Source organism: Pungitius pungitius, chromosome 1, assembly GCF_949316345.1.
Source record: "Pungitius pungitius chromosome 1, fPunPun2.1, whole genome shotgun sequence".
Taxonomy (NCBI): Eukaryota; Metazoa; Chordata; class Actinopteri; order Perciformes; family Gasterosteidae; genus Pungitius; species Pungitius pungitius.
In genome coordinates this window covers 12,867,131-12,893,978 of record NC_084900.1, presented here as the reverse complement: position 1 = coordinate 12,893,978, position 26,848 = coordinate 12,867,131, and the positions used below count along the sequence as shown (strand labels likewise).

The 26,848-nt window shown below is 45.3% G+C and overlaps 1 protein-coding gene across 9 annotated transcripts; it reads left to right on the top strand.

Annotated features, from left to right (window-relative positions):
- The first annotated feature begins 967 nt into the window (after window positions 1–967).
- On the top strand, window positions 968–26,848 carry magixa (MAGI family member, X-linked a). Of its 9 annotated transcripts, XM_062562115.1 has the most exons (22): window positions 2,328–4,713; window positions 4,829–4,985; window positions 8,997–9,048; window positions 9,144–9,381; window positions 9,490–9,606; window positions 10,059–10,178; window positions 10,606–10,779; window positions 10,898–11,099; window positions 12,890–12,960; window positions 13,650–13,817; window positions 13,977–14,146; window positions 14,226–14,283; window positions 14,385–14,544; window positions 14,870–15,476; window positions 15,814–15,877; window positions 15,965–16,180; window positions 16,339–16,611; window positions 17,691–17,885; window positions 18,039–18,115; window positions 18,395–18,541; window positions 21,072–21,210; window positions 24,254–26,848. In XM_062562115.1, the coding sequence occupies exons 3-22, from the start codon at window positions 9,007–9,009 to the stop codon at window positions 24,544–24,546; spliced, it is 3,531 nt and encodes a 1,176-aa protein (XP_062418099.1). In that variant the 5' UTR covers window positions 2,328–4,713; window positions 4,829–4,985; window positions 8,997–9,006; the 3' UTR covers window positions 24,547–26,848. The 9 variants fall into 9 exon arrangements, with proteins under 9 accessions (XP_037335639.2, XP_062418099.1, XP_062418098.1 ...); XM_037479742.2 differs by lacking the exons at window positions 2,328–4,713; window positions 4,829–4,985 and adding an exon at window positions 968–2,307; XM_062562114.1 differs by having other exon boundaries at window positions 2,328–4,985.

Genomic DNA, 26,848 nt, shown 5'->3' with positions numbered 1-26,848 from the left:
TTAGTCACATTTACAGTTTTTCTCAATCGATTTGGCACATTTCTCCGGTAACTCAGGTAACAGCTCTCAAAACAGTTCACACAGTGATCAGTACACTTTGTAATTCTCCTTCATTTCATACAAATCACAAATCAAAAGCATAATTTTCTCAAAACACTGTGCAAAAAAATTCCTATTTTTATCACAGCAGTTCATACAGCCAACCAGATCTTTAATATACACGGAAAAATATTTCTAACTTTTTCATTGTTCTTCACAAGGATCACAAGCATTTTTGTACCCTTTTCAAAACACAACATACACAACTCTGAATTGTAAAATAGTCAGTTGCACACCTTATGTCTTCAATTAACGTCAAAATGTTATCTGATGAGTTAGTAATCCACTCAACACAGAAAAAGGCAAAGAGGAAGAGGAGGCTGTAACAACTGGGTTTACTATAGGGGGGAACGGAATGACCCACAGACACTGGTTCACCGTCGGAAATAGTTTTTATTGTGTTTCTCCGGCTTGCTCTCGCCTCCACCAACCCCTCTCACTCGCTCCCGTCCCTCTTAAGTAGACCGGGAAGCATTCATTCAATTGTTCTCAGCTGGAGGTTCATTACCTCCAGCTGTCACCATTCCCGGAGCCACTCCCCCTCTCTCTCCCTCTGCAGCCGAGCCAAAACCACGCCCGCCACCACAGAGGCCAAGGTGTAAGAGGGGGAAGGAGAGGTAGAATGAGGGTAGGGTTCACGCGTGTTTCAAATTAAATCAGAGCCACACTTATTGACCATGTCATAAATCATGGTCTCTCACTGACAGAAGCTGGCCAGAGAATTCAGCCCAATATAAACAGATCCACAGTGGCTTCAATTATCCGTACATTTCAGATGGAAAACCGGTAAGTAACTATATCATTCTACTTTTACAATGAGAGTCAACAGTCTTTTCTTTCTGTTTCTCTCCTTTTTATTTTTTGGGTTCTCCCCCACCTGCTCTGTGCCGCCACATTCTTCACCTGCCCTGTGCAGTTCTATCAAAAGCCTCCACTTGTCACATGTTCTCGCACGTGCTTTGTTGCTTAGTAACAAACGTACGGTAAAATGTAAACATTTTCGTCTCGTCTCGTTAACGAAAGTTAGAATAGATTTTGTCATAGTTTTTATTATTGAAGATCTGTTTTCGTCTCGTCTTAGTCATGGGAAAAAGGTCGTTAACCAACATTTTTCGTAACTGTTATACTATACTAAAACATGTGTGAAATGTTTTCCAACTTGTCTAAAATTGTTTAGACACTGCAATGAAAAAAACTCAATCATAGAAATTTTACTTTTAAAGGACAAAAAACAGTTGAGTTCAAATGTGCTTACCTCTCATGCCATGTATCTCTCTTCTTTGGAGGATGAGTGAAATGGATGGCTTTTCAAAATGATGTGGTCACAAAGCCAATTTCTTCTATGGTTTTCCAGAAACGGGGTGGATCTACTTCCCCCTGGCACATATCACCCCACTCCCCTACAAGATTTCCCTTTACAAATATACATCAAGAAATGCTGCATGTTGAAATCCCCACCCATCACACAGATGTATTTAAAACAGTGCATACTTATGAATAATTATAATTATAACCATGGGTTTCCATACAAAAATGACATTAAACAGAACATTATTCACTCAAGTATGGATTGTCATAACTACATCTACCGCCGCAAGGAATTGTGTGACGGAATGTTCTCCTTTCCTTTTGTAAAGGATGGTCCAGTGGTTCCTGTGCTAAAGGAGATAAGTAAGGACTCATTGAAACTCCTTTCCGTAGCATTAAATCATTCAAACAGCTGCCATCATGGCGCCACTCACACTACTTCCGGGCCATTTCAGTCAGTAAGGAACCTTCCTGAGCACGTTTGACAATTCTAATCCAGCCCCTGAAAGCCACTCATCACTCATAACTTCTCCTCCTGGAGGAGGAGCTCTCTCACTCACTTCCTACCTTCTTAGACATGCGCACTAGCGCACTGACACACACATTCTCTCCGAGAGACCTCCCTCTCTGTAAGGCGTCCAACGGATGAGCACACGCACTGTACACACACACACACACACACACCGTACTGCGCTGGCGTGCGTGTGTCTGATCTTCAACCTCTAAGCACTTTGCATTTTTACCTGCAGTGGACATCACGCACTGTCACGCGTGAACGCGCTCCGGTAGTCGCACACGCCTGCACATGTACGCATGCACGCAGCAGCAGCACCGAGGGATCGATCCGCTGAAACCTCGGAGAGGAAGGAGCGCAGAGGAGCAACGGGAGGAACAATGAAGGTAAGGACACAGCGGGGGGGGGTTTGGTCCAAACGGCTCCGTACAGCCCGCTGCCTCCAACCCCATCACGGGACGCGCGTGCGTTTGTTAGCTTGTGCGCGTGCACCCAAAGCTGTCATCCATCACCGTAAAATCACAATTGTTAACTACCAGCTGATCAGGGATCAGTGTGAGTGGCCGAGGGGACACGCGTGTATGTGCGTGCGTGTGTTGACATGCTCATCTGCGCTAGAGGAGCCGCTCTTTGTCCGCGATGACCACCAGGAGGATGCTGTTTCTTTTCAAGAGGAGGTGAATGAGTGAAGAGGTGCACTGGTGGACAGAGGAGGTGCTGTATATACACAGAGAGGAGGAGGTGTGGTGTATCTACAGAGAGGAGGAGGTACGGTGCACACAGAGAGGAGGAGGTGTGGTGTATCAACAGAGAGGCGGAGGTACGGTGCATACACAGAGAGGAGGAGGCGCAGTGCATACACAGAGAGCAGAAGGTGCGGTGTGCATACAGAGAGGAGGTGCAGTGTATACACAGAGAGGAGGAGGTGTAGTGTTTACAGAGAGGAAGTGCTTTGCATACACAGAGAGGAGGAGGTGTGGTGTATACACAGAGAGGAGGAGGTGCGGTGTATACACAGAGAAGAGGAGGTGCGGTGTGTATACAGAGAGGAGGTGCTTTGCATACACAGAGAGGAGGAGGTGTGGTGTATACACAGAGAGGAGGAGGTGCGGTGTGTATACAGAGAGGAGGTGCTTTGTATACACAGAGAGGAGGAGGTGCGGTGTGTATACAGAGAGGAGGTGCTTTGCATACACAGAGAGGAGGAGGTGCGGTGTGTATACAGAGAGGAGGTGCTTTGCATACACAGAGAGGAGGAGGTGTGGTGTATACACAGAGGAGGAGGAGGTGCAGTGTATATACAGATGTCATGAGATCATGTATCTGAGACTTGTTTGGAGACCAGGAGACCACTACATGGCCTGGTACAACATTGATGGTTTAGAGTCCGAGCCTCAGGTTTGATTTCCAGACGGAAGCACCATCACGCAATAATGACCGCAACCTTTTATTTATTGATCCCAAATGACAAACCAATGGGTCTCTCCTTTTAGGTATGTGGAAAAGGTGAAGTTCTTCCTTTGAGACGTTAAAAGACCGTAGACCTCTGCCATTGTTTAGTTGGTCTGTATCAGGTGTATTGATCAGATGTTAACAGTTGTTTAGTATTGTTATTACTATTGTAAATTAGAAACACAGAAGTCCGATGACATCACCGTCAGTTCTAATGTCATCAAAGGTCGAAAGAGATTCAGACCCACAACTGCTCTCAGAGACACACTGGGGCCCTCAGTTACGTACGTTTGCAAAGGAAGCATTATCAGCGCCATGGAAAACAGGATACTTCAGTTTACGTTGTATTTACAAAATGTGATGCTGCAGAGTGCAGACTAACGGTTTCAAATGGTCCTGATCCAATAAGTGTAAAGTAGCAGGAGTTCAACACCTGCTGGAATGGAATGTGGACGCTGAGTCGGAGATGCAACGTCAACGTCACGTTTCTTCCAGTAACTGTAATGTTTCTGCTTCATCTGTAACGCCGAAAGATGTTCCCTCAAGTGAAGTGTGACCCTTGTGTTAAAACCCTTTCAGCTCGTCTTTGTCCTCTGCCATCTCAGCAGGAGGCATATGAGAGGAAACCCACATTCTGGTTTACACCTCCTTTTAGGAGGAGGACAATTGTCTGTACATACGGAGGAATACATAATTAGGCACTTTACGAATCCCCTCCCATCTCTTTATGGGAAACTCCCACTTTCCCCTTGACGCTCCTGTGAATGCATGACACAGAAAGCGTCATTTGTCTTTTCAGTTCCAGCAGACAAGAGCAGACAAGAAGAACCACCGTAAGTTCCAAAGGTTTCACCCTAACCAACAACCACAATTGAGTCTGAAGTTTCGCAATTCCACATACAACTGTGAACGCAGCGTAACATCCATGCAATGGGGTCTGCTTCACCCACTCACGTAATTATTAGCAATATAAACTCAAAATATAGAAATAATGAAACAGTAACAACGAAACACAAACACAGTACTTTCAACCACACGCATTTGAAAACAGATAATTGGGGGCTCGCTTTTTGAATTTGGATGTATGTAATGCTTTAATTGAAGGCACTCTCTCCAGACCTGGATCTAATTGTGGGTACAGAGACGGGACCTTTTGGAGCAATGTGGTAAAATTGGAAATACGAATCAGCTGCAGGTTGATACTAATAAATAAGTGCATATGTTGTATTAAAAATGTTGATTCAGACTCACAATGCCCATTTTTTTGATGTTCAAGATAAAAATGTCTCTTATGGGAAAGACTACAACTCCCAGAGGAGTCTGCTGTGTTCAGCCTGGAGGTGAGCACTTCTGTCTGATGCCGACTGCTTGGGCCCCTCGGAAATGGAGTTCTTTGTAGAAGATTTAACTACAACCTCACATCAGGTTCTCACCACCTTTGTCTTTCCCTCCCAGTTCACCCAATTAGACTGTTGCTATCTCTCAATTCGTCGGGCGAATCCTACTGGGGACATATTCATTGACCGCATGCGTCACTTCGGCTGCGACCCGGCTGTCCAGTTCAGTCGGCTCCTTCAGCGCGGTGCAGGGACGCACACCTTCAGGTGGTGAGGTAGAGAACACATCTGATCCATCCTATGCGGCCCTGCATATTACATTACATGTCATTTAGCTGACGCTTTCATCTAAAGTGACTTACAATAAGTGCATTTCAACCATAGAGGTACAAACTCAGAAGAACAAGTAACAAGTACAATTTTCGTCAAATAAACAGTTTCAAAACATGTTATGGAAAAGTGCCATTATAAGTACAAATTAAGTGCAACAGTTTGTTAGTTCTACAGTTTGTATTTTAGTCAAGGTATAGTCTAAAGAGATGTGTCATTGAGTTTTCAGCAGAAGATGTAAAACCTCCCTGATGTCATCAGAGAGCTCATTCCACCATCTGGGAGTCAGAACAGCAAAGAGTCGCGATCTTGCCAAGTGCTTTCCTCAGAGAGGGAGGAACAAGCAGCTTGGCAGATGCAGAGCGGAGTGTGCGGGTTGGGATGGAGGGTTTGACCATGTCCTGGATGTAGGATGTCCTGAGTGAGAAGGGGTCGTATTCTCCTGATGTTGTAGAGCGTGGACCTACAGGATTGTGTTGTCGCTGTGATGTTGGGAGTCAGGGAGAGTTGACTGTATCACACCGAGGTTCCTAGCAGTCAAAGACACAGAGTTGCCAAAGTTAACAGTCAGGTCCTGGGTATGAGAACATTTTCCCAGAAAGAGAAGTAGTTCAGTCTTGTTGATCTTCAGATAGTGAGCGGACATCCACTGAGAGATGTCAGTCGGACAGGCAGAGGTCCGTGCCGCCACCTGAGTGTCCGAGTGAGGGAAGGAGAGCATTAGTTGGGCGTCATCGGCATAGCTGTGGTAGGAGAAACTATGTGAGCGAATGACAGCCAAGAGATTTGGTGTATAGAGAAGAGGAGGGGACACAGGGCGAACCTTGATGTTTATTGCCATCATATGTCAGACATACATGGAATTTGACTTGGCGGTTGGTGCATGACATAGTGCAGCAATAAGATAAAAATATAATAAAATATATGCTAACGGTTAGTAAGTTAAGAAATCAGCTTAGAAAGAAGTGCACCAGCTAAAAAGAAAGTGAGAGAGTGAGAGTCAGTCAGGGGGATACCCAGGCTCTGTTGATGAGCCCGGCTGCCGAAGGGAAGAAACTGTTAGTGTGGCGGGAGGTCTTAGTCCTGATGGACCTCCGCCTCCTGCCGGATGGAAGGAGCACAAACAGTTTATGTCCGGGGTGAGAGGGGTTGGCTACAATCTTTCTGGCCTGCTTCAAAGTCCTGGAAGCTGTTGGGTTCTGAAGGCCCGAAGGGGAGACCACCTTCCCTTTGTTCTCGTCCAGGCAGGATACGGTGAATCAAAGAGTCGACTAGCTCAGGTTTTAAAAATCAAAAAGTATTTAATAACTAAACAAAGAGTAAGGTCTACAATTACAAAGTGAAATACAATGTGAATAGTAATATATTTCGCGAAATAGAGAATTCTCCGACCAAGTCAAAGGTGACTTATCAAAGCAGCTGCAGAAAAATTCTAACTGTTCTCCTTCCCTTTCGCTGATTCGAAAACTCCCGGGGGGGTTGTCTTCTGGGTGTATTTGAATGTCATTGGCTCCTTCTTCAAGTATCTCCTCCTTTTCACATCCAGGTGTGAACTGACATGTGTGAATCTGAAACCCCGCTCTGTCTCATCTTTCCCTCACATTCCAATGCATTCTATGTAGAAACATTTTGGCTTTATGCCTCAAAGAGTGAATATAACATAGTATACATAGTTTGTCTTCATCTTATAACTTGTACACTACAATTACAACACAACATTAAAGATCACAGTACTTAGTGGTTTATCACAGTTTATCTGGTGCAATACTTTGCCTCATTTGGCTGTCTTGCATACAATTGCTTAACTAATATCTGACAGGAGAAAAAACTCCCAAAAAAACCCCTCTTTTGGGGAAAGATGGGAGAAATCCATGAAGGACGGCAATTAGCTTCATGACAGGATGTTAATGTGTACAGTATTTATATGATTTACATGACTAAAATGTTATTGACTATAATGCATTCACTTCATTTAACATACAAATGTAATATCTGCTAATATCACACAAACTATAATTCTACACTAAACATTGATACATGTAACATACTTCTCACCACTAGGGGTGCACTTCTACTTAAATTCCCAACAAAGCGAACAAGAAACAGCAGATTGCAGCCAATCACCCTCTCTGCAGAGCGGATGACACGCTGCAGCCTGCCCTTGTCCTTGGCAGTGGCTGCAGCGTACCACACGGTGATGGAGGAGCAGAGGATGGACTCCATGACGGCCATGTAGAAGTGCACCATCATCGTCTTTGGCAGGTTGAATTTCTTCAGCTGCCTCAGGAAGAACATGTTCTGCTGAGCCTTTTTGGTGATGCAGCTGATGTTCAGCTCCCACTTGAGGTCCTGGGTGATGATGGAGCCCAGGAAACGGAAGGAATCCACAGGGGGAGTCACACAGGGTGAGGGGGAAGGTGGGGCTGCGTTCTTCCTGAAGTCCACAACCATCTCCACTGTCTTCAGGGCGTTGAGCTCCAGGTTGTTCTGGCTGCACCACGTCATCACTCAGCCGTCCCATTGTGCATTGCAAGCCAATGCAGATTGTATTTCATTATCATATCTTAGTTTATAAAATCACAGAAGTTACATTGGTCCCTGGGTCCTAAGTCCCTCCATTTACTGCTTCTTATAAACATCAGTGTACGAACACACATTTATAACAAATACATAACAACAGCAGCTCGTCTGTAGTTATTAGTGAAAAGTCACTTTAATGCCTCAACTTTCAACCTTTATACTTTCATACTTTCAACTAATGTATAGTTGAAAGTAGTTCAGTGTGATTTTAAACTAACTTTACATCCAGTTTTATGGAACAGGAGGAAGGAAGGAGTACGATGTGTGTGGTGCCATTCAGCTTCAGTAGCGTGGACAGTTAAAGTTTAATCAGCTTGTATATGCAAGAAAAGAAAAAAGAGTTAATAAATGTGTTTGTTGCCGTGGTTTGTTTTTACTGTATTGATTTCCTCTGCCTTAAGATTCCAATACAACTCTTAGCTAAAGGTTCACCTCTTAACTGATTTTAATGGCCATAAAATTGGCTTCTCAGCCTGAAATAATATTGTGCTCTCGAGGTGAAGGATACATATTGGCGAGTACTGATACTGGAAAGTACTTAAGTACTGGGTATGGTGTACGGTTGAGTACTTTTCTGTGTACAGGTATCTGCGTAGCGGCTCCGCTGAAGGTCACACATGTTTGTATAGTCGCACACATTCAGTGAGAGAAACACTCCTTAAACACACTGATGACATCACACAATGGACTCTAACCATCAAAGGGGGGGGCAGGAAGTGAGGCAGAAACCTGCTGAAACACTGAGACATGAGAGTTGAATGCACAGCAACAAAGGTACGACACAGGCACTACACACAGAGACATACACAGACCGACACACACATAGACACACTCTTAACTTCTTGCTTCGTTAGTCATGTTAAAAGCAGATTGGAGATTGCTGCTTTGGAACGTTTGTTGTTTGTTTGTTCTCTGACTTCCTCCTCCACATATGCTCATCCATGTTTAACGCGCGCCGTCTAGCAAAGTGTGTGTGTATGTGTATAGCTTGTGTGTGTATAGCTTGTGTGTGGCTCCCTGCGGTCGGCCACCATCTGCCGTTGTGCGAGACTTGTTGATGAGACTCGATGGAGGAACTGATCCCAAACTGCTCTCTGCTGATTAAGCATTTCATCGCAATGTGGTTACTAGGCAACCAGTTAAAAAAGGAATGCAAACAGTCGGTTTGATTCAGGAGAGAAAAGGTTTCATAGTGAGGAAGCAAAGAGGTGATGAAGTATTTTTTGGAGTTGAGTAAGCTCCCTATGAGTCTCTATAGCCGCTGAAGGTGACAACAGGTGGGTACAGGTGAGGTAGCTAAGTGTGAGCATTGAAGCCAGCAGCGGGGTCAGGCGTGCTACTGAGCATGCTCAGTGACTCTTTCTTTCCTTCTGCAGCTCAGCGGCCATGTCTAAAGCGACGGTGAAGAAGCTGCACTGGCGCTCCAAGGTAACCAATTATGTTGTAATACCTCTCAGTCTGTGTGACCTCAGAGAGACAGTCCTAACTCTCCCCCCCCTCTCCGGTCCTACCGTGCTCTTCAGGTGCAGGAGAGCTTTGTCCCGCTGGGCGGTGGCTCCGGGGAGCTGGGGCTGGCCATCGGGGGCGGGGCCGACTACGGCGAGTTTCCATTTGTCACTGCGGCCCACGGGGGTGGGGCCAACGTGGGCGACATCATTTTAGAGATCGGAGGGACGCCAGTATTGGGGATGACCCTTGGTGATGTCAGAGGAGTCCTTAACTCCTGCCCCCATCCAATCAGAATCAAGACCGTGTCACCAGGTGAGAGCACCCCTTAGTAACAACATACCTATGACATTATGTCCTCTGTCCGACAGGCTCGTCCCTCTGTAACGTCATCCCTATGACATAATTTCCTCTGTCCCACAGGCTCGTCCCTCTGTAAGGACCTCAGGTTGTACCTCAGTAAGTGCTTCACTCCGGGCTCCATGGACAGTCAGCTGCAGCAACTTATCAGAGAGAACCTGTACCTACGAGCTGTGCCCTGTAAGACACACACACACACATTATGTCAACTAAAAGTACCTCCTCTTTTGTACCCTGGTCCATTGTGGTGTTGTTTGAAGTGAAAATATGAAATAGAACAGCTCCATGTTCCTTTAAATGATCCATGACCTGGAGGTCAAAGGTCAACCTGCCTTTTGAAATGAAACAGAGTCTGTTAATGACTACAGGAAGTGGACCACAGGTGTGTAAACAGTGTATCTGAGTGTATGAGTGTGTGTCTGTGAGCGTAGCCATATGTGTGTGTGTGCGCGTGTCTCAGTGTGTGGGAATGTGTGTTTGAGTATGTGTAGCAGACACGACTTTAGAGTTATGATCGGTATGATTTCCATATATTTGCATTCAGAATAATCTCTACTTTGCGTCAGAGTCCATTTCCAGTCACCCATAGCTCCGTCGCTCACTGACAACATCACCGTGTCTCCCCCGCGCAGGTACGACCCGGCAGCCTCGGGATGGGGAGATCTCTGGCGTGGACTACAACTTTGTGTCCATCGAGGAGTTCTTCTCTCTGGAAGAGTCGGGCGCTCTCCTGGAGAGCGGAAAGTTCAAAGGTCAGGTTCACGATTAGCATCATTGCCATGTGGTTTTTCTGATTGGCGCAATGAAGTCCCGATGATGATCATTTTGGATCTGTACACCACCATAATGGATTTCAAAGGAAACACTCAAGATGTGCTTTAGGTGCAGACTTTGAACTTTAATTTGAGGGTATTTAAATCCAAATCAGGTGAACGGTGTAGGAATTTACAACAAATTGGCCAACCCCTTTTTAAGGGACCAAAAGTTATTGGACAATTGTCTGCTCAGCTGTTCCATGGCCAGGTGTGTACTATTTCCTCGTTAATTAATTTACTAGGTGCAGATAAAATGTCTAGAGTTCATTTCAAGTGTGGTGTTTGTCTTTGGAATCTGTTGCTGTCCATTGTCAATATGTATTTCAAAGAGCTGTCACTATCTATATATATTTATACTTCACAGGGAACTATTACGGAACGCCTCGCCCCGTCCACATTGGCCTGGAGTCTCCACCAATCACGTACCAGGAGCACAGGAACCTGCTAAGGAACTTCAGGACCAGAAGCAAGTCTCTGAGCAACCTGGAGAAAGCTGTCGAGGAAGGAGACAACAGTGAGGAGGACGGTGGCCCGTCAGGTCAGCACATTAGATCAATAACCAGGTCCGATCGGACTAATAACTAGAGCCAATTAGATCAATGACGCATGCCGTTTTGATCAATACCTGGGTTTGATCCTCCATCTGTCTGTCACAGCAGGTTCGGCTGGAGTCCCGCCCACCATCATCTCTCTCAGCCCATCGTGGGAGTCTGCAGTGGGGAGGGAGGGAGCGGAGAACGGAGCAGGAGGAAGGGGAGTAGGTAGAGGAAGAGGAGGAACTGGAGGAGCAGCAGCAGGTCCACTGCCTGAGAACTGGGAGCTGGCCTTCAGTGAATCAGGAGAGCCGTATTACATCAAGTGAGTAGTCATGGTGATGATAAAGACTGAAGAAGTGCTTAACCAGGAAGTAAAATACTGAAATACTGGACACCTACCAACCTACTAATTGTGTTGTATAGACCTTTTTCACAAAAAACAGAAATGCGTAATCATTGTTGACATCCCGTCAAGCGTCAACACATCAGGAGATAAAGGAGTCTTCAAAACTTTGCTTACCTACAATTACATTTGCTGACGTTGCACGACTGGTGGAGGAAAACTCCAGAACAAAATAAATAAATTGTACACATTTTTCCATGAGGAATTTGTCCATCAGTATCAAAGTTACTTAAGTGAGAGCGATCAGGCTAACTCTTAGCTATTGAACTGTTAACTAGAATGTCAAATCATTAGCATGTCCACTTAGACATAATGTATGTGGAGTATAGAGGATATAGAATACCTCACTAAGGCATTATAGTCTGCTTTTAATTAAGCATTGTGGTATCAATTTGTTCTGTATGTTTGTCCAAGTAAACGTCTTGTGTTGCGACAATAATGTTAAAGCCAAATGCAGACGTCAACAGCTTTCGTTTTTGGCTCAAACACAGGCTCCCTTTTTCGTTTTAGCTGTGAAATTGTTCCAAGGAAGAGGGCAAGGGCACATATGTCAAACTCGCAGCCCGTGGGCCACATCTGGCGGAATGTCGGCCATATTGTTCGGCGGTCGGATCGCCAGTGCCGACCCCCAGTCAGCTGTTCGCTCGAGGTGGGCAATATCTGGCCCAGACCTAAAATGAGTTTGACACCCCTGGGATAGGGACAGCCTCTGGTTTCAAGCGGCAAACAGTGATCCCTAAAACGTAGTCATCTGAGGTAGTGTCTGCTGCAGACACAAGTGCTCCCATATATATATGGGTGCTCTCCTTTTTAATACCAAAGTTTGGTCCTTCATCCCGCCGGATAGCCTCCATGTTCGTCAAACATCACCATCAACAGGAAAGGAATGAAACGACAGATATGGCTGCTTTTGGGAATAACAAGAACAGCCCGGTACGCTGCAATAACTTTTTCTCGTTGCTTGCGCCATTTGTTTACCAATGCCCTGACCAGACAGGAAGAAGATTACCACAACAATTGCCTATTTCTGGTAACAAATACGGAAGTTGTGAAAAAGGTCTATTCCTGCTACACTGGTGATGGTGCTGATGATGATGGTGGTGATGGGGATCATGACGGCGATGATGATGGTGGGGATCATCATGGTGGTGATGGTGGTGATGATGATGGTGGTGCGGATCATGAGGATCATGATGAGGATCATGATGGTGATGATGATGATGGTGGTGGTGATTGTGATGATTATGGTAGGGATCCTGATGGTGATGATCATGATGATGATGGTAGGGATGAGAATGGGGTTCATTTATGGTGGTGATGGTGATGATGGTGGGGATGGTGGTGGTGATGATGATGATGGTGGGAATGGTGGTGGTGGTGATGATGATGATAATGGGGATCATGATAACGATGGCGTAATGGTGGTGGTGGTGATTATGATGATGGGGAACATGATGATGATGATGATGGTAGTGAGAATGGTGGTGATGATGTTGTTGATGATTGGGATTATGATGGTGGGGATGGTGGGAATGGTTGTGGTGGTGGTGATGATGATGATGAGGATGATGATGATGGTGGGAATGGTTGTGGTGGTGGTGATGATGATGGTGGGGATTATGATGATGATGGTGGGAATGGTGGTGATGATGATGATGGTGATAATGAGGATGGTGGGGATCATGATGGTGATGATATTACTCTTTCAGCCACCACTCAAAGACAACCAGCTGGCTGGATCCTCGCACTCAGAGCAAAGAGACGACTCCCTTCACAGAACGTAAGTGCGTTTGTCTGATTGATCTATTGATTATTGATCAGCTTGATTCATTTTTTTCTGTTTTGTTTTAACTGTTATTAGTTTGTTCACATGAAGCATTAAAACCAAAATCTGGATGGATCTATTTTCATATTAAGCACTTTTCATCACGTTTTATGTGTTTTGTCATCATTATGTGTATTTTACTCAAGGACTTTTATTTTGACATTTGTGCCTTCTACTCTTCTTCTACTGCTGTGTCACATTCATCATATAACATTAATAATAATAATAATGGTAGTAATAATGATGCAACTAATATGAATAATTATACAATACATAATAACAATAATAATGCAATTGATTACAATTAAATTAATATGAATATAATAATTACACTATTAATAGTATTAGTCTTTCCAAAACACTGTGGGAATAGAACAACATAGATTAACCAAATACTGTTCTCAAGTATCATTTAGAGGTAGTTTACCCGAGTAGTCAATAATTTAATTGATATTGTATATTATACCCGCTTACCTGGCCGTCCACACCTGTCCTTTTACTCACCTGTAGTGTTCTCACCTGTCCACTTAATCCCCTGTCCTCACCTGTCCTCTCACTCACCTGTCCTCTCAATCACCTGTCCTCTCAATCACCTGGCCATAGTATCCTCATCTGTCCGCTCACTCACCTGGTGTCCATCTCAGTCCCAGAGTTCACGGAGCAGCCTGGCCTTCTGAAGGGTTACTCCATCCACACGAGGCTCGCTAAAGGCCCCCGAGGGTTTGGCTTCAACATCGTTGGGGGGAGTCGACCCAAAGAATTTTTGCAGGTGTACAGTGTCACACCTGGAGGACCTCCAGCATTGAATACAGGTACCCTCAGACCTGACAGAGACCCTCAGACCTGACAGAGACCTTTCAGACACCACAGAGACATTCAGAAACCACAAAGACCTTGAGACAAGACAGAAACCTGTGGACATTCCAGAGACCAAGCAGCAGACTGACTGTGTGTGGTATCTGGTCTTCCAGCCGACATTCTGGTGTACATCAACGAGAGCAGTGTGCTGGGTAGCTCCCACAAAGAGGTGGTGGAGATGCTGAAGGCGGTGCCAATGGGTCAGAGCGTGGACGTGGTGCTAAGGAGAGGATACCCAATGCTCTACAACCCGGACGGTTGTCCCAAGCAGAGCCCGGAGACGGTGCGGGAGTCATGTGACCACTTTTACTTTTTTTTTTAATAATCAACCTTTTTGTCTGATATCTCAACATCTTCAACAGCTAAAGACTCCCAGTGAGCCCCCGTATCCCCCCAACGCTAACCGCCACCTTCCGCCAGGTCAGAAACACGGCCACCAACATTCATTCTCTTCATCTTTTATCTTGGTATTATTGATCCCCCGTGTAATATTGTAATAACTCCTTCTCACGGAAATCTAGGGTTGAGGCAAACCCCGCCCTCCTACGCCCCTCAGCCAATGACCAACGGGCTGACAGGCCTGAGGACGCCCCCCTCAGGCCCATTGCCACCTCCTGAGAGGACAGGGCCCAACAATCCCAAAGACTCCGACGGGGGTCTGTCGAACGAGGGAGCGCGCAGGTGAGGGGAGCTTTGGTGTTACCATTTGCATTGTTAGTATTTGCATTAGTATTCACATTGTTAAAATTAGCATTTTTAGTGTTTAGTGTTTGCCGTGGTAAGACGGTTGTGTTTTGCCGTCCCTTGAGGAAGCTGCCCGGAAACATAATTGTCAAATTGTTCCCCGACCAATCAGAAGCCGCACTAGGAGGACATCTGATCATCTGGTCTCACTGAACAAGAGATGTGGCTGTTGGCTGTTAGCCGTAGGAGCATTGGTAGTCTTGACTACCGATGGTACTAAAGCTTTTGAAATGATAAAGGAAACATCTACTCTTCCTCGCAGGTCTTCTCTGATTTGCTACAGCAGCAGCACCCTCCCCACCTTCTCCTCTTCCTCCCTCCTCCTCCACCAGAGCTCCAAGTCTTCAGAGAGTGACCTGTCCACGTCAACGCTCCCCACCTCATCCTCCACACTCCCCATCAGTTACTCCTCCCATGCCCACTCCAAGCCAAACCCCTCTCAACCGGAGACTGGCCTCTACCAAAGTGATGTTGCTCACATGCCCACCTCCTCCTCGCCTCCTGGTGCTCCCGTGCCCCAGAACTTCCCCCTCGCCCCGCCCCCTCTAGCAGACCCCCTGACCTGCGGCTTCAATGGCTGTCCGGCCAACCACCCGTTGCTGCCCACCCCCCCGGCCCCCAGAGGAAACCCTCTAGACCTGGCGCTCCCCCCCCTAGAGGCGGCTCCTCCCGGGGAACTGGTGCCGGTGACACTGGCGCACGGCGAGAGCGGCGGGCTGGGGTTTAGCGTGACGCAGGGGGCAGGGTGGGGGGGTCAGCTGGCGGTGGTGAGGCGGGTCTGGGACCGGAGGCGCTGCCCCTCCCTGCAGACAGGCGACACCATCGTGAAGGTCAACGGGGCCGACGTGCAGAACCTCGGCGTCTGTCAGGTAAAGGTCTGGGTCTTCACCCCTGGCGGCTCTTACAGTCCGTCCGGAGAGTGATTCCTAGAGTGAAGGGCTCTGTAGTGTTTTAGATGTTAGTGGCTCAGATCTGAGGTGTGCAGAGTTTATCAGATACATTGCCTGTCTCCTAGTCTCTGGTCTTTAGTCCTTCATAGAAGTTGTGGTCTAAGTCTTGGCTTTCAAAGAAGGGTGTCGAGATTGGAGGCTAAACCTCTTGACCTGAGAGACTTTGAGTTGTGGAGGTTGATCCCAGAAATGGCTCAGAATGTTACAAGATAGGAGCCAGACTGTTCAATAACCATTGGTCCATTTCTGTCCTCAGGTCCAGAGACTCCTGCAGGAAAACACAAAGAAGGGGGAGGTGGTTCTCCTGGTCTTCAGAGGAGGTGTGTGAGGTTTAACCCTCTATCTGCTGAGTTCTCTCAACTTGGTGAAGGTCCACCGATAAAAGCTGAAGAACCTTTTCCCTCCAGCAGGTTCCGTGTTGTCTCCGGTCGTCACCCCTAACCTCTACAAGCTACTCCCCTCCCCACACAGCCCGGCCGCGCCCACTTCCTCCAAAACCCCAACCTCACCCGACTTGACTCTTCCGAACACCGGTGATTTAATGGGGGGCGTCTCCCCCCTCGGCCCGTCTGGTTTGGTACTGGAGTGTTCCAGGGAGGTACCTGCCATGGGGACCCCCCAAGGTGAGTTCTCTTGTCCTCTTGGTCCATCAGTCTGTCTCCTCCTTATCCTCTTTATCTCTCCATCAGTGTGACTCTTACTCGTCCTTCATTCTCCATCAGTCTGACTTCTCCTGCTCCTCCTGTCTCCATCAGTCTAACACCTGCTCCGTTTTTCCCAGAAGCCCCGGACGCCCCGGCGTCGACTCTCATCCAGAGCACTAGCTTTCTGGACTCGGTTCCTGTGACCTTGACCTTAGAGCCGCGAGACCTTCTTGGAGTGGAGGAGGGCGCCGGCCGGCCTCCTCCCACCAGAGAAGGAGCACCGCGTGGAGCACTGGGAGCAATTGCCAAGGAGGGAAGAGCAGGAGCAACGAGGATGGTGGAGGTGGATCTGAGGAGGCGAGCAGGAGAAGGTTTCGGATTTGTCATTGCTTCTCAGGAAGCAAGTGATGGTAAGTGAATATCCTCAAGAAACATAGGAAGACCATATATTAAATATATGGTGGCTGAGATGAATGCAACAAAATAATATAACGCAGTTAACGCAACTTTCTTTACTTCCGGGACACTGGAAATAAACACATACAGTCGAGAACTATGTAGAGGAATTCCTCCATGTGTCAAACAGAAAGGGGGTGGGGGAGTGGCAAGCGGACCACTTTACGAACCGCTAAGCAAAGCTAGCTGCTAGGCTACTTCCATCTCAACATCTACCTCTGTAGCCGACCACCACTGTGTCCCTAAAAGACAGTGGTTTGTAAAACGTCCTGGCTAAATGTTGGGGGATTTTTGGCTCTTCAAACAGTGGAGAGTCAAGAGCAAAGTGCACGAGGACAGAGTCGCTAGTTCAACACGTTCCACCCGGTGGAATTATGCCTTGAAGATGATAAAATTATGGACTTTATTACTTGAATTCATGCAGTGAATTAAATACTTTTAGTTTACTACTACAAAGTATGTATATTGTTGATTGGTGTTGCAGTCTTTGGTCTTTTGTCACCTACTATAATGTCCGTTCATATGGTCAGAAGCTGAAAGAAGGACACAAATAAACTACAACTGGTCTGTAGTGAGTGATTTGAGTCACTCAGTACAGGAGAAGATCCTGTTCCTTACTCACTAACACAGATATCCCAGGTCTTTTGTCCCTTTGGGTGAAGTTCCTGTTTAATACTTTTCACACTTTATATGTCTTTGCTTCCCGGGTTCCCTCTGTGTGTCTTAACTAGCGGTAAACAACGTCCCATCTCTCCGTCACTCATGCATAATTACCCATGTCAGTGGCACTTGTGCCCCAAATGTAAACTCTCTACCACACTAATACACACTGCCACCCGTCGTTTTCCTATATTTCTGTTGCTATTTGTATATCTGAGATCAATGTGTAATCTGATTCTGAGTTTTTATTTGTTAGTTTTATCATCAATATATTATCACCAAGCCTTTATTTTGGTAGTTTTATCATCAGTATTGCTTTTGTTAATATCTGAGATCTGGGAACAAAGAAGTTAATTAATTCAATTGTTTGCAGCCCCCTCCCTGATGTCCCACCGCTTCGTTACTGTGCGTCGCGGCAGCCCGGCGGCTCGTAGCGGGCAAATTCAGCCTGGAGACCAGCTGGATGCGGTGGAGGGCCGAGGGGTCGGAGGTCTGCAGCACCGAGACCTGGCCCAGATCCTCAGGAGGGCTGGGAACACCCTGAGATTGAGCATCACACCAAGGCACCGTACGCGTGCACATACACCTGTCGTGTTTCACAAAGACACTTTTAGGGGAGAATATTATAACATTTGTAGAAATGTTATTAAAGTAGGAAATATTTTGTATTAAGATCAATGAAATATGAATGCTTTGATTTGAGAACATCCTCTCTTCTCAGACTCGTCCTCTCTGTTGGGGGGGGGGGACCTGGACATCGCCGGCCAGCTGGTGAAAGAATCCAGAGGGAGATCAAAGGTCAGTAGTAGCATTAGTAGTAATAACACGTAGTACGTACTAGTACTGCCATACAAAAATGTACTACCGAAGAGCAACGTCCGTTGTTACGGCGTAACACCGGTATTAACCGTATGTGAGAAATACATACCGTACGGAGCTCTTATACCTGTACCCCCCCAGCCCTACCTACTAGTATTATTATTCGCAGTGACAACACGTAGTACTAATACGAGGAGTACTAATATTCATTGTAGTAGTCTCACTAGTATCAGCAGTACTTGTCTGTCCGTCCCTCAGGAAGAGTCCAGGTTCTACAACGTGGATCTGGAACGAGGTCCCACCGGGTTCGGGTTCTCTCTGCGGGGGGGCAGCGAGTACAACATGGGGCTCTATGTCCTAGGACTGATGGAGGGGGGGCCGGCCCAGCGTAGCAACAAGATACAGGTACACACGAACACACACAGGTAGACTAAGTCTTGCAGCTGTTTCACATTAAAAGTCCAAGTCAGTTATCTTCTATGGAAGGCTTTTATAGTGAAAATCTGCAGGAAGTTGTTCATTTGTGATGACGATCACCAGACAAAACAAGTGCCTGTTAAATATTCATTCTAGCAATGATGTCACAGTATGAGGACAATATGACATCATCAGAATCTCCACCTTTCTGGTACCACCTGTCCTTTGGAGGCTCCTGTTGATCCAAACCAAACAACCTCAAACACCAGACAGGTGTGTGAATCTTAAATAAAAGTACACCAGGTCGGACCTACTGTACCACCATCAGATATGACCACCATCCACAGAAACCTGTGGGAACATCAGGAAAGAAGCAAAGTGGGTCATTTTGGTTTATAACGGCAGTAATAGTATTATTATTCATATTTTCATTTATAATAATGATAGCAGCAGGTGACAGCAGGGCAATAGCAGGATAGCTGGACCAGGGTCCAGATAGAACCATGATCCATGGAAACTTGTGAGGCAAGAAAGCACCAAAACTACGGGGAAACGCTTAACTGCTACCTGGACACCTTTACTACAGCACTTTGCTGCCACTGTGTGGGATTGGTTAAATCGAGAGAATAATTTCCCAACTGGAAATAATAAAGGATGCTTTCTTCTTCGTCTTTGTTTTCTTCTTGGTCTGTCCTAAGAAGTACCCCAGCTGTCTAGGCTTATGCTATCTTAGCATGCTACTTAGCAGCTATCTTATGGTCCAGACTAACCTGAGTCAGCCCTAATTATAAGAGGTATCAAAGAGGAAAGTCTTAATCTTTATCCTAAATGAGCTGACCGAATCTGCCCCCTGGACTGAAAGCTGGTTCCACAAAAGAGGAGCTTGATAACTGAAGGCTCTAGCTCCCGTCCTACTTTTAAAAACTCTAGGAACAACAATTAACCAGCATCTATGGAGCCAGCTGCCTTGTAGGACAATATGGGGTTACGGGCTCTTTAAGATAAGACGGTGCCTCACCAAGTACCTTGAATTCTATTCTTGATTTAACAGGGAGCCAGTGCAGAGAAGTTAATACAGGAGTTATATGATCCCATTTCTTAGTTCTTGTTAATACACATGCTGCAGCATTCTGAATCAACTGGAGAGGTTTAAGCGATTTATAAGAGCAGCCTGATAACAAAGAATTATAGTAATCCAGTCTAGAAGCAACAAATGCATAAACTAGTTTTTCTGCATCATTGAGGCAGGAAGTTCCTGATTTTCGATATATTACACAGAGGAAAAAAAGGAGTCCTTAAAGTCTGACACGTGGTCGAAGAGAACTCTGAGATTCTTGACGGTGCTGCTGGATAGCAGAGCAATTCCATCCAGAGAGACCAGACAAATTACTTTGAAGGCGCTGTTTTGTCTGAGTTTTAGCATCAGAAAATTGAAGGCCATCTACATTTTCTTAAAGTCTAACAAGCTGGTCGGTCGCATCTGGTTTGATCGACAGATACAACTGCTTAACAATAGAGGTTTATGCAGTGCTTCCTGATAACATCACCTAAAGGAAGCATGAACAGGCTAAATAAAATCCGTCCGAGCACAGAACCTAATGGGACTCCATGACCAACATTGGTGGTCATCGAGGATTCACCGCTTACAAATACAAACTGAAATGAATCCAATAAATATGACCCGTGCCTCGAGGAATGAGTAATAACACGACTTGGAGAAGTTGCTTGATTAAGCTGACATTTTCCCCATACGACTGCCCCTTTTAATAAGGAAAAATAGATCAACATGGTGATCTGATATTAGTTAATTTACTAAAACAGCTTTAGATAAAAGAGATCTAATATTCGAAAGTACCCTTTTAATTCTCCTATTTTGTTGCACATTATTTACTGGGCACCACCTCGACAAACAGCGGCAGAATGACGACATGCGGCTATACATGTACGCTCGGGGGTTGGCGGGAGATGGCTAGCAGGAGCTAACGCTACGTCTATGTGGCCCGCACCGACTACAGGAGATGAGCTGGCTAACGACTGAGCTTCCATGGTGCAGAGCAATACTAACTCACTTAGCCTCCAACCTATCAAATATACTACACTTCTTACATGTCCCATTATCCGTATGGGAGGCGGAGGAATAGCCAAACGTGACGCACTGAACAAATAAGAGCGGGAGAGGTAGGGAAGGCGACCAGATAAACGTTAGCTGCTAAGCTAAGTGCGGTATCTAATGCTGGTAGAAATAATGTGAACGCTAAATAACGTGTAAACAACGTTTGGATGGATACGATGGAGGGCTGTGAGTGTTTAACAACGCCATTCTCACTAAGATTTCTTTCTTTCCTTTTTTCCCCCCCATCAAAGGTTTTCTCATTTCTTAGGGAGTTTCGATGTGAGAGTTTTCAGGACAGAAGGCGTTGCATGTGCAGACTATAAAGCCCTCTGAGCCAAATCTGCAATTTGCAATTTTAGGCTATAAAAATAAAATTAATTGAAACGATTTTACCTGGTGTCTCAGGTGTCAGACCAGCTGGTGGAGATCAATGGCGACAGCACATCGGGGATGACTCACAGTCAGGCTGTGGAGCAAATCAGGCGAGGAGGACAACGGATCCACCTGGTGCTGAAAAAGGGAAATGGATACGTGCCTGATTATGGTGAGATGGCCTTTAACACCTGTTGTGACCTGTAACATCTGACCACACAGGTCACCTGTAACACCTGACTACACAGCTGAATTAAGTTGACCAAACCTCTGAGTTGGCAAAATGAAAATAGAAGCATTTGTTAAAAGAAAAGAGAAGTTACTGTTGAAACATGTATCCTGCCAAACACCTGGCTCACTAACAATATTTAAATCCTTTCTGTCATAGGCATTGAATGTATTGTGCGTCTTTTACATGTACTGTGCACATGACATCCGTTGTAAACTGCCCATCCCGGGAGACGGATCCTCCTCTGTCGTTCTCTCTAAAGGTTTCCTTTTTTACCCATTGAAGGTTTTTGTTTTTTGTTTTTGTTTTTCCTGTGACAAGAATTTCGTGACGGAGTATGGCCAAAAATTCAAGTCACAGTATTTTGTAACATTCTGACAGTATCCCGGTATATCACAGTATTATACACATTACAGTACATTTATTCATTGAACCCGTAAAGTTTGCTTATATGGTGGAAGATTTTGCACAGACAATCGTAAAGTAAGAAACAAAGGCTGAGTCAAATATGTCTAATGGGGACATCTAATCCATGTAAGACACGTCAGTTCTTTGACCATGGCCTCCCAACACTTCTGGTTACACACATATGACCTACTTTGTTTGGTCTCTACAGCTAGGACACTGGGGACATTTATCAGTGCGGAACACTTCAGCTCTTATACCATGGCCTTTCCATCTCAGCACTTGCAATTAATAAACTGGTTGTACAAATGAAGCATTTAGAAGTTACATATATTTTTGCCATTAAACTTATCAGCTTGTTGTGGCTGCAGGTGTTGCCACCAGAGGCAATAACAGCTGCTCCACAAACTTTGCAATGAATCGTTTTCGGATCTAACTTACGGCCGATTTCTCGCCTGGGCACAAGTTGTGTCGGTTCATTTCTGGTCTCTCGTTGTTTTTAAGTGCATCGCTCCTTTCCGTGTTTTCATCTAGCAACCGAGTTTCTTGTGATAGCGGGCGAGCTGTACCTAGCATGCAGTTTCATTGTCTAAATGTACAATTATTAGTGTTACAGACACAGTATTAGCATGTTTATGTGTCACAAGCTGTTGTGTTTTAAACTGTTAAAGAGCATTTGTTGTGGGGTATTAATTGTTGAAGTTATAATCATGACTCAATCTCAGTACACGTGACACAGGTAGCTTTGAACGTTGCACGCTCAGCAATGAGGTGTAAATATAAATTCTGCTGCCTGCCGAAGAGCAAGGCAGTCTGTTATGGCGTAACGCTGGTGTGATGGTACGTGAAATCTTATACTGGTATACTGATTGAAATGGTATACTGCCATTGGACAGAGGATGTTGCATGTGTACAGACTGTAAAGCCCTCTTGAGGCAAGTTTAGGTTTGCCAACTCTCCCAACCCCAAATCAGGGACACTTTCGCGGGCTGACGGGGGGGGTTGCTAGCGGTCAATGTCCCGGCCGGGACAAATAAAAATTGCCCATAATTCGGGATGTCCCGGGTAATACGGGACGGTTGGCAACCGTAGGCAAATTTGGAATTTGCGAATTTGGAATATACAAAATGAAAGTAATTTAATTTAAACAAATCCTTCAATGACTCTTTCACTTTACAAATATCTGTACGTCAATCAAACTTTTGGGATTCTCTTTGTGGTGATACTTTCTTTTGCTTCTTCCTCCTGTACTTCCTGTCCTCTTTCTCTTCCTCCTCCTCTACCTCAGTGGAGTTGTCCAGCCTGTCTCTCTGTATGACAAACTCTAAGCAGGGGGAGCCCTGCTTCTACGTGATTGGACGCACTGAAAACTTGCGGTTGGTAACTTCTCGTTCTCCTTCTTTTACCTTCTCGTTCTCCTTCTTTTACCTTCACGTGTTATTTCTGATATAAAGATGGTGTTAACACTTTTTTCCCATTTGATCAACATAACCAGCAAACTTTGAAGGTTGACAAATAATAATGAGAACAAATTAGTTTACCTCTGTTAGATGCATAAGCGTGTCCCCCTGGTCAATCCTTGGTAGAACCCCCTTCCTCTGCACTTGCAGCTCACTTGCAGGTCCTTTGGAGAATGTCTCCACCAGCTTTGCACATCTACAGATGGAAATGTTCCTTCATTCTTATTGAAACTTAGTCAGATTCGATGGACACCGTCTGAACAGCAGTTTTCAAATCTTGCCTTAGTTTCTCACTTGGATAGAGGTGTATTCTTTGACTGGGCCATTTTAACCATGAACATGTTCTGATCTAAACTATTCCATTGTACCTCTGGCTGTATGTTGAGGGTCATCATCAAGTCTTTTGCAGAATGCATCATATTTTCTTTTGCCCTGTATTTGGCTCCATCCATCTTTCCCTCATTAAGACTAGTTTCCTTGTAGAAGCATCCCCTCAGCATGATGCTACACCATCATGTTGCCCTGTTGGGGTGGTGTTCTCGGGGTGATTAGGTGGTGTTTCCTCCACATAGCGTTTTGCATTGATTCCAAAAAGTTCCATTTTGGTCTCCTCTGAGCAGAGCACCTTGTTCCACATGTGGCTGTGTCTCCTTGTGTTAAACTCCAAACAGGATTTACACACATGTATTCATTCTGACATTAAATAGTAGCAATTATGTGACCAGATCTTTACAGTAAAGCCAGTAAATACTTACGCATTTAACACTTTTCAACATTAATTCGTAAATCAATTTGAAATCCAGGTAAACTTTCCCCAACTTCAAGATAATGGACTATTTTGTGTTGGTCCATACGTAAAATCTATACCATGACAAGATGTAGAAAAGTCCAAGGAGCGTGAATACTTACACAGCACTGTAAGTAATGTATGTATATATATATATATATATATATATATGTATATACGTGTGTGTGTCTGTGTGCGCGCACAGGGTTAGGGACAGTGTAGTGCGCGTGTGTATATAAACATCAGCAGGCAGATCTGATATTGTCCCATTTCCCTCTGGTGGTTGCCGGATGAACTGCAGCTCAATGCCTTAATTTCCCCCTTTGTTACTCAGGCCCTGAGGAAGGAGGACTTCCTAACTCCTCCTCATCACACGCGGAGGAGAACGATTCAATGACAGTAACCACGACAACCGCCTCCCTCTGCAAGCCGCAAGGAGAAGAAGGGAAGAGGAGGACGAAGAGAGGAGTAGTCGCCACACAAAGAACCAGAAAAAAAAGAGAAGAAGGAAGAGGACCTCCTGATCTGGACTTAGACATGGTGGAGGAAGAGGCATGGGGGGTGGAGGAGGAGCGGAGGAGGAGGGGAAGAAGAAAAATTCACACTGTCAGGCTGAGGGAAAACTGAGACAACCAGGACGAGGGGAGGAAATAAAGCGGGGACTTACCCAGGATCAGTGCTCAGTCCCGGGACACGGTGCTGCCGCTGAAGGAGGTGTCCGGAGGAGGGGCAAGCGAGAGGAAGAGGGCAACCAACAGAAACATGGAGGAGGAGAAGAGGAGAGAGGGGAGAGACAACAGCACCACCCGCCCCCCCCCCCCATCTCAAAGTATTCTGGGAGATTGGGCGTTCTCCTTCCTCATGCCGATGTATGACAACGACAGCAAATCAACAACCATCATCTCAGAGGTCAGCCAATCAGCTTTTTTAGGCTATTTGTAAGGGCTTTTTTGATTGGCCTTCTGAGAGAGGACCGGCATTGACCTGCACCTCATTGGATGTCTACTTGGGATGAGAAGTAAGCAGACAAGAACTTGATTTTGATTGGAACTTTTGAGGCCTCTGATTGGGCAATGACATTTATGCTTCTCACATGGCCGTCTAATTAATGCCATCAACTTTAAAATTGTATGCAAACAATGTGAGTGTGTTTCTGACGAAGGTCCCGTCCTCTGTAATCCGAGCATGTGAATATCACTGGAATGATTTTTTATTTTTATAAACGCGTAGAGGCTTGATGACATTGATATTATTGTTATTATAGTTGGATGATCCAATTTGCCTGCTTGACACTTGATGATGTAACAGAGCCATAACACACACTCACACACAGTTCAGGTCCAGCTGTCGTCCTGCTGTCTGTCAATAACCATAGCATGGCCACGGCAACCAGCTGACCCGTCTCTATAGCAACGGCCGAGGCGAGGCTTGGCACTCGGACCCGGATCACAACAAGTGCCTCATTTTGTTTCTAGCCTTTGTCCTACAGATCGACTTCCTGCGCCCCCCCCCCCCTCCCCACCTTCCCTCCAACACACAGTTTTATATATTGAATATGTTTCATTTAATAGACTGAAATGAAATTTAGCATGTAAAAACACATGAGGAAGTAGTTGGTTCAACTCTCATCCATCATTTATCCAGTTTTTTAAAAACTTTCTGTATTGCTGTTCTTCTGTCTCTCTCTTTCTTTCTCAGTATGTCTGTCTTATTGTCTCTGTCTCTCTGTCTGTATGCATGCCTCCTGCGGTTACGCACTCACCATCGGGCTGCACTTTAGTCCCGCCCCTCAGCCTGTTCCCTACAAAGGGCATGTTGGAGCTTTCTTCTTCTTCTATGCAGCTTATTGAGGCAGCCCGCTGATGATCAGGTGGTCTGGACTCGAAAATTCAGGTTCTGGTCCGAAGAAGACCAGCGAAAATAGAAAATGCACATTGTGAGCATTAAGAATTGAAAATATACATTTAAATGTAGTCTCATAATTTCAGCTCAGTTTGGTGTTTGAGTTATGACATTCTCACGTGAACTGATGACAAAAGATTGTGTTCCGTTCTGTGTTCTGTTAATAAAAACAACAAGTACAAATATCCAGATAGACAGACACAAAGTCACAGGTCATTACAGTGTTCCAGCTGCAGTCTGTAGTGTAAAGCATCACATGAAGATTCATAAAGATAATAAAACATATTTAAATGTGCTTCAGTCACAAACTAACTTTATATTCATGATGAAAAGCAACTTGCATGTTTCATAAGAATCTGCTCTATGATGATGTCAGAGGCTCAGATGTATGTGGGTGCTGGCATCAGTTATTGTGTTGGAAGTCTTATTTTGAAAATCTCAACAGATGTATTTTTGCACAGAAAAAAGCAAAAAAACGAATCAATGGTGCCCAGTGCCGTTCACGTCCCCGTCTCTGTTACCATGACAACGCTCCCTAGAGGCAAGCGGATAACAGCTTTTGTGTAGCTAAGCGACAGGCGGAAGTAGCTCACAGTGACTCGTTTAGATCTATTAAAGATGACAGAAAATGTATAAATGAATTGCTGTTATTATTCTGAGGGTTCAGTTATGATCAATAAATGGATTCATTCAAGTCCTGTTGTGTGGTCAGCCTCACCTGGCCTCCCCATAAGACTCTTTCCTCCCCTAAACCCTGACCCCTTAGGGACTTAATTGAGGTCACCTGGTAAGTGGAGTTTCAGAGTCTATGAGGGCTTTTGAAGGGTGTCAATTTGAAGGGACAATACATGCCACGTCACCATGACGATTTATAATTGAGGGTATATATGTAATACTCTCTAATTTGGATGTCTTTTATGCTCGTTCCCCATAAAATGTGAGGTGATTTTAGATAATGTTTACGTTTTATCAAATTGCTTTTTTTAATGTTTCATGAGTAGATGAATAAATATTGTCTGATTTTGTA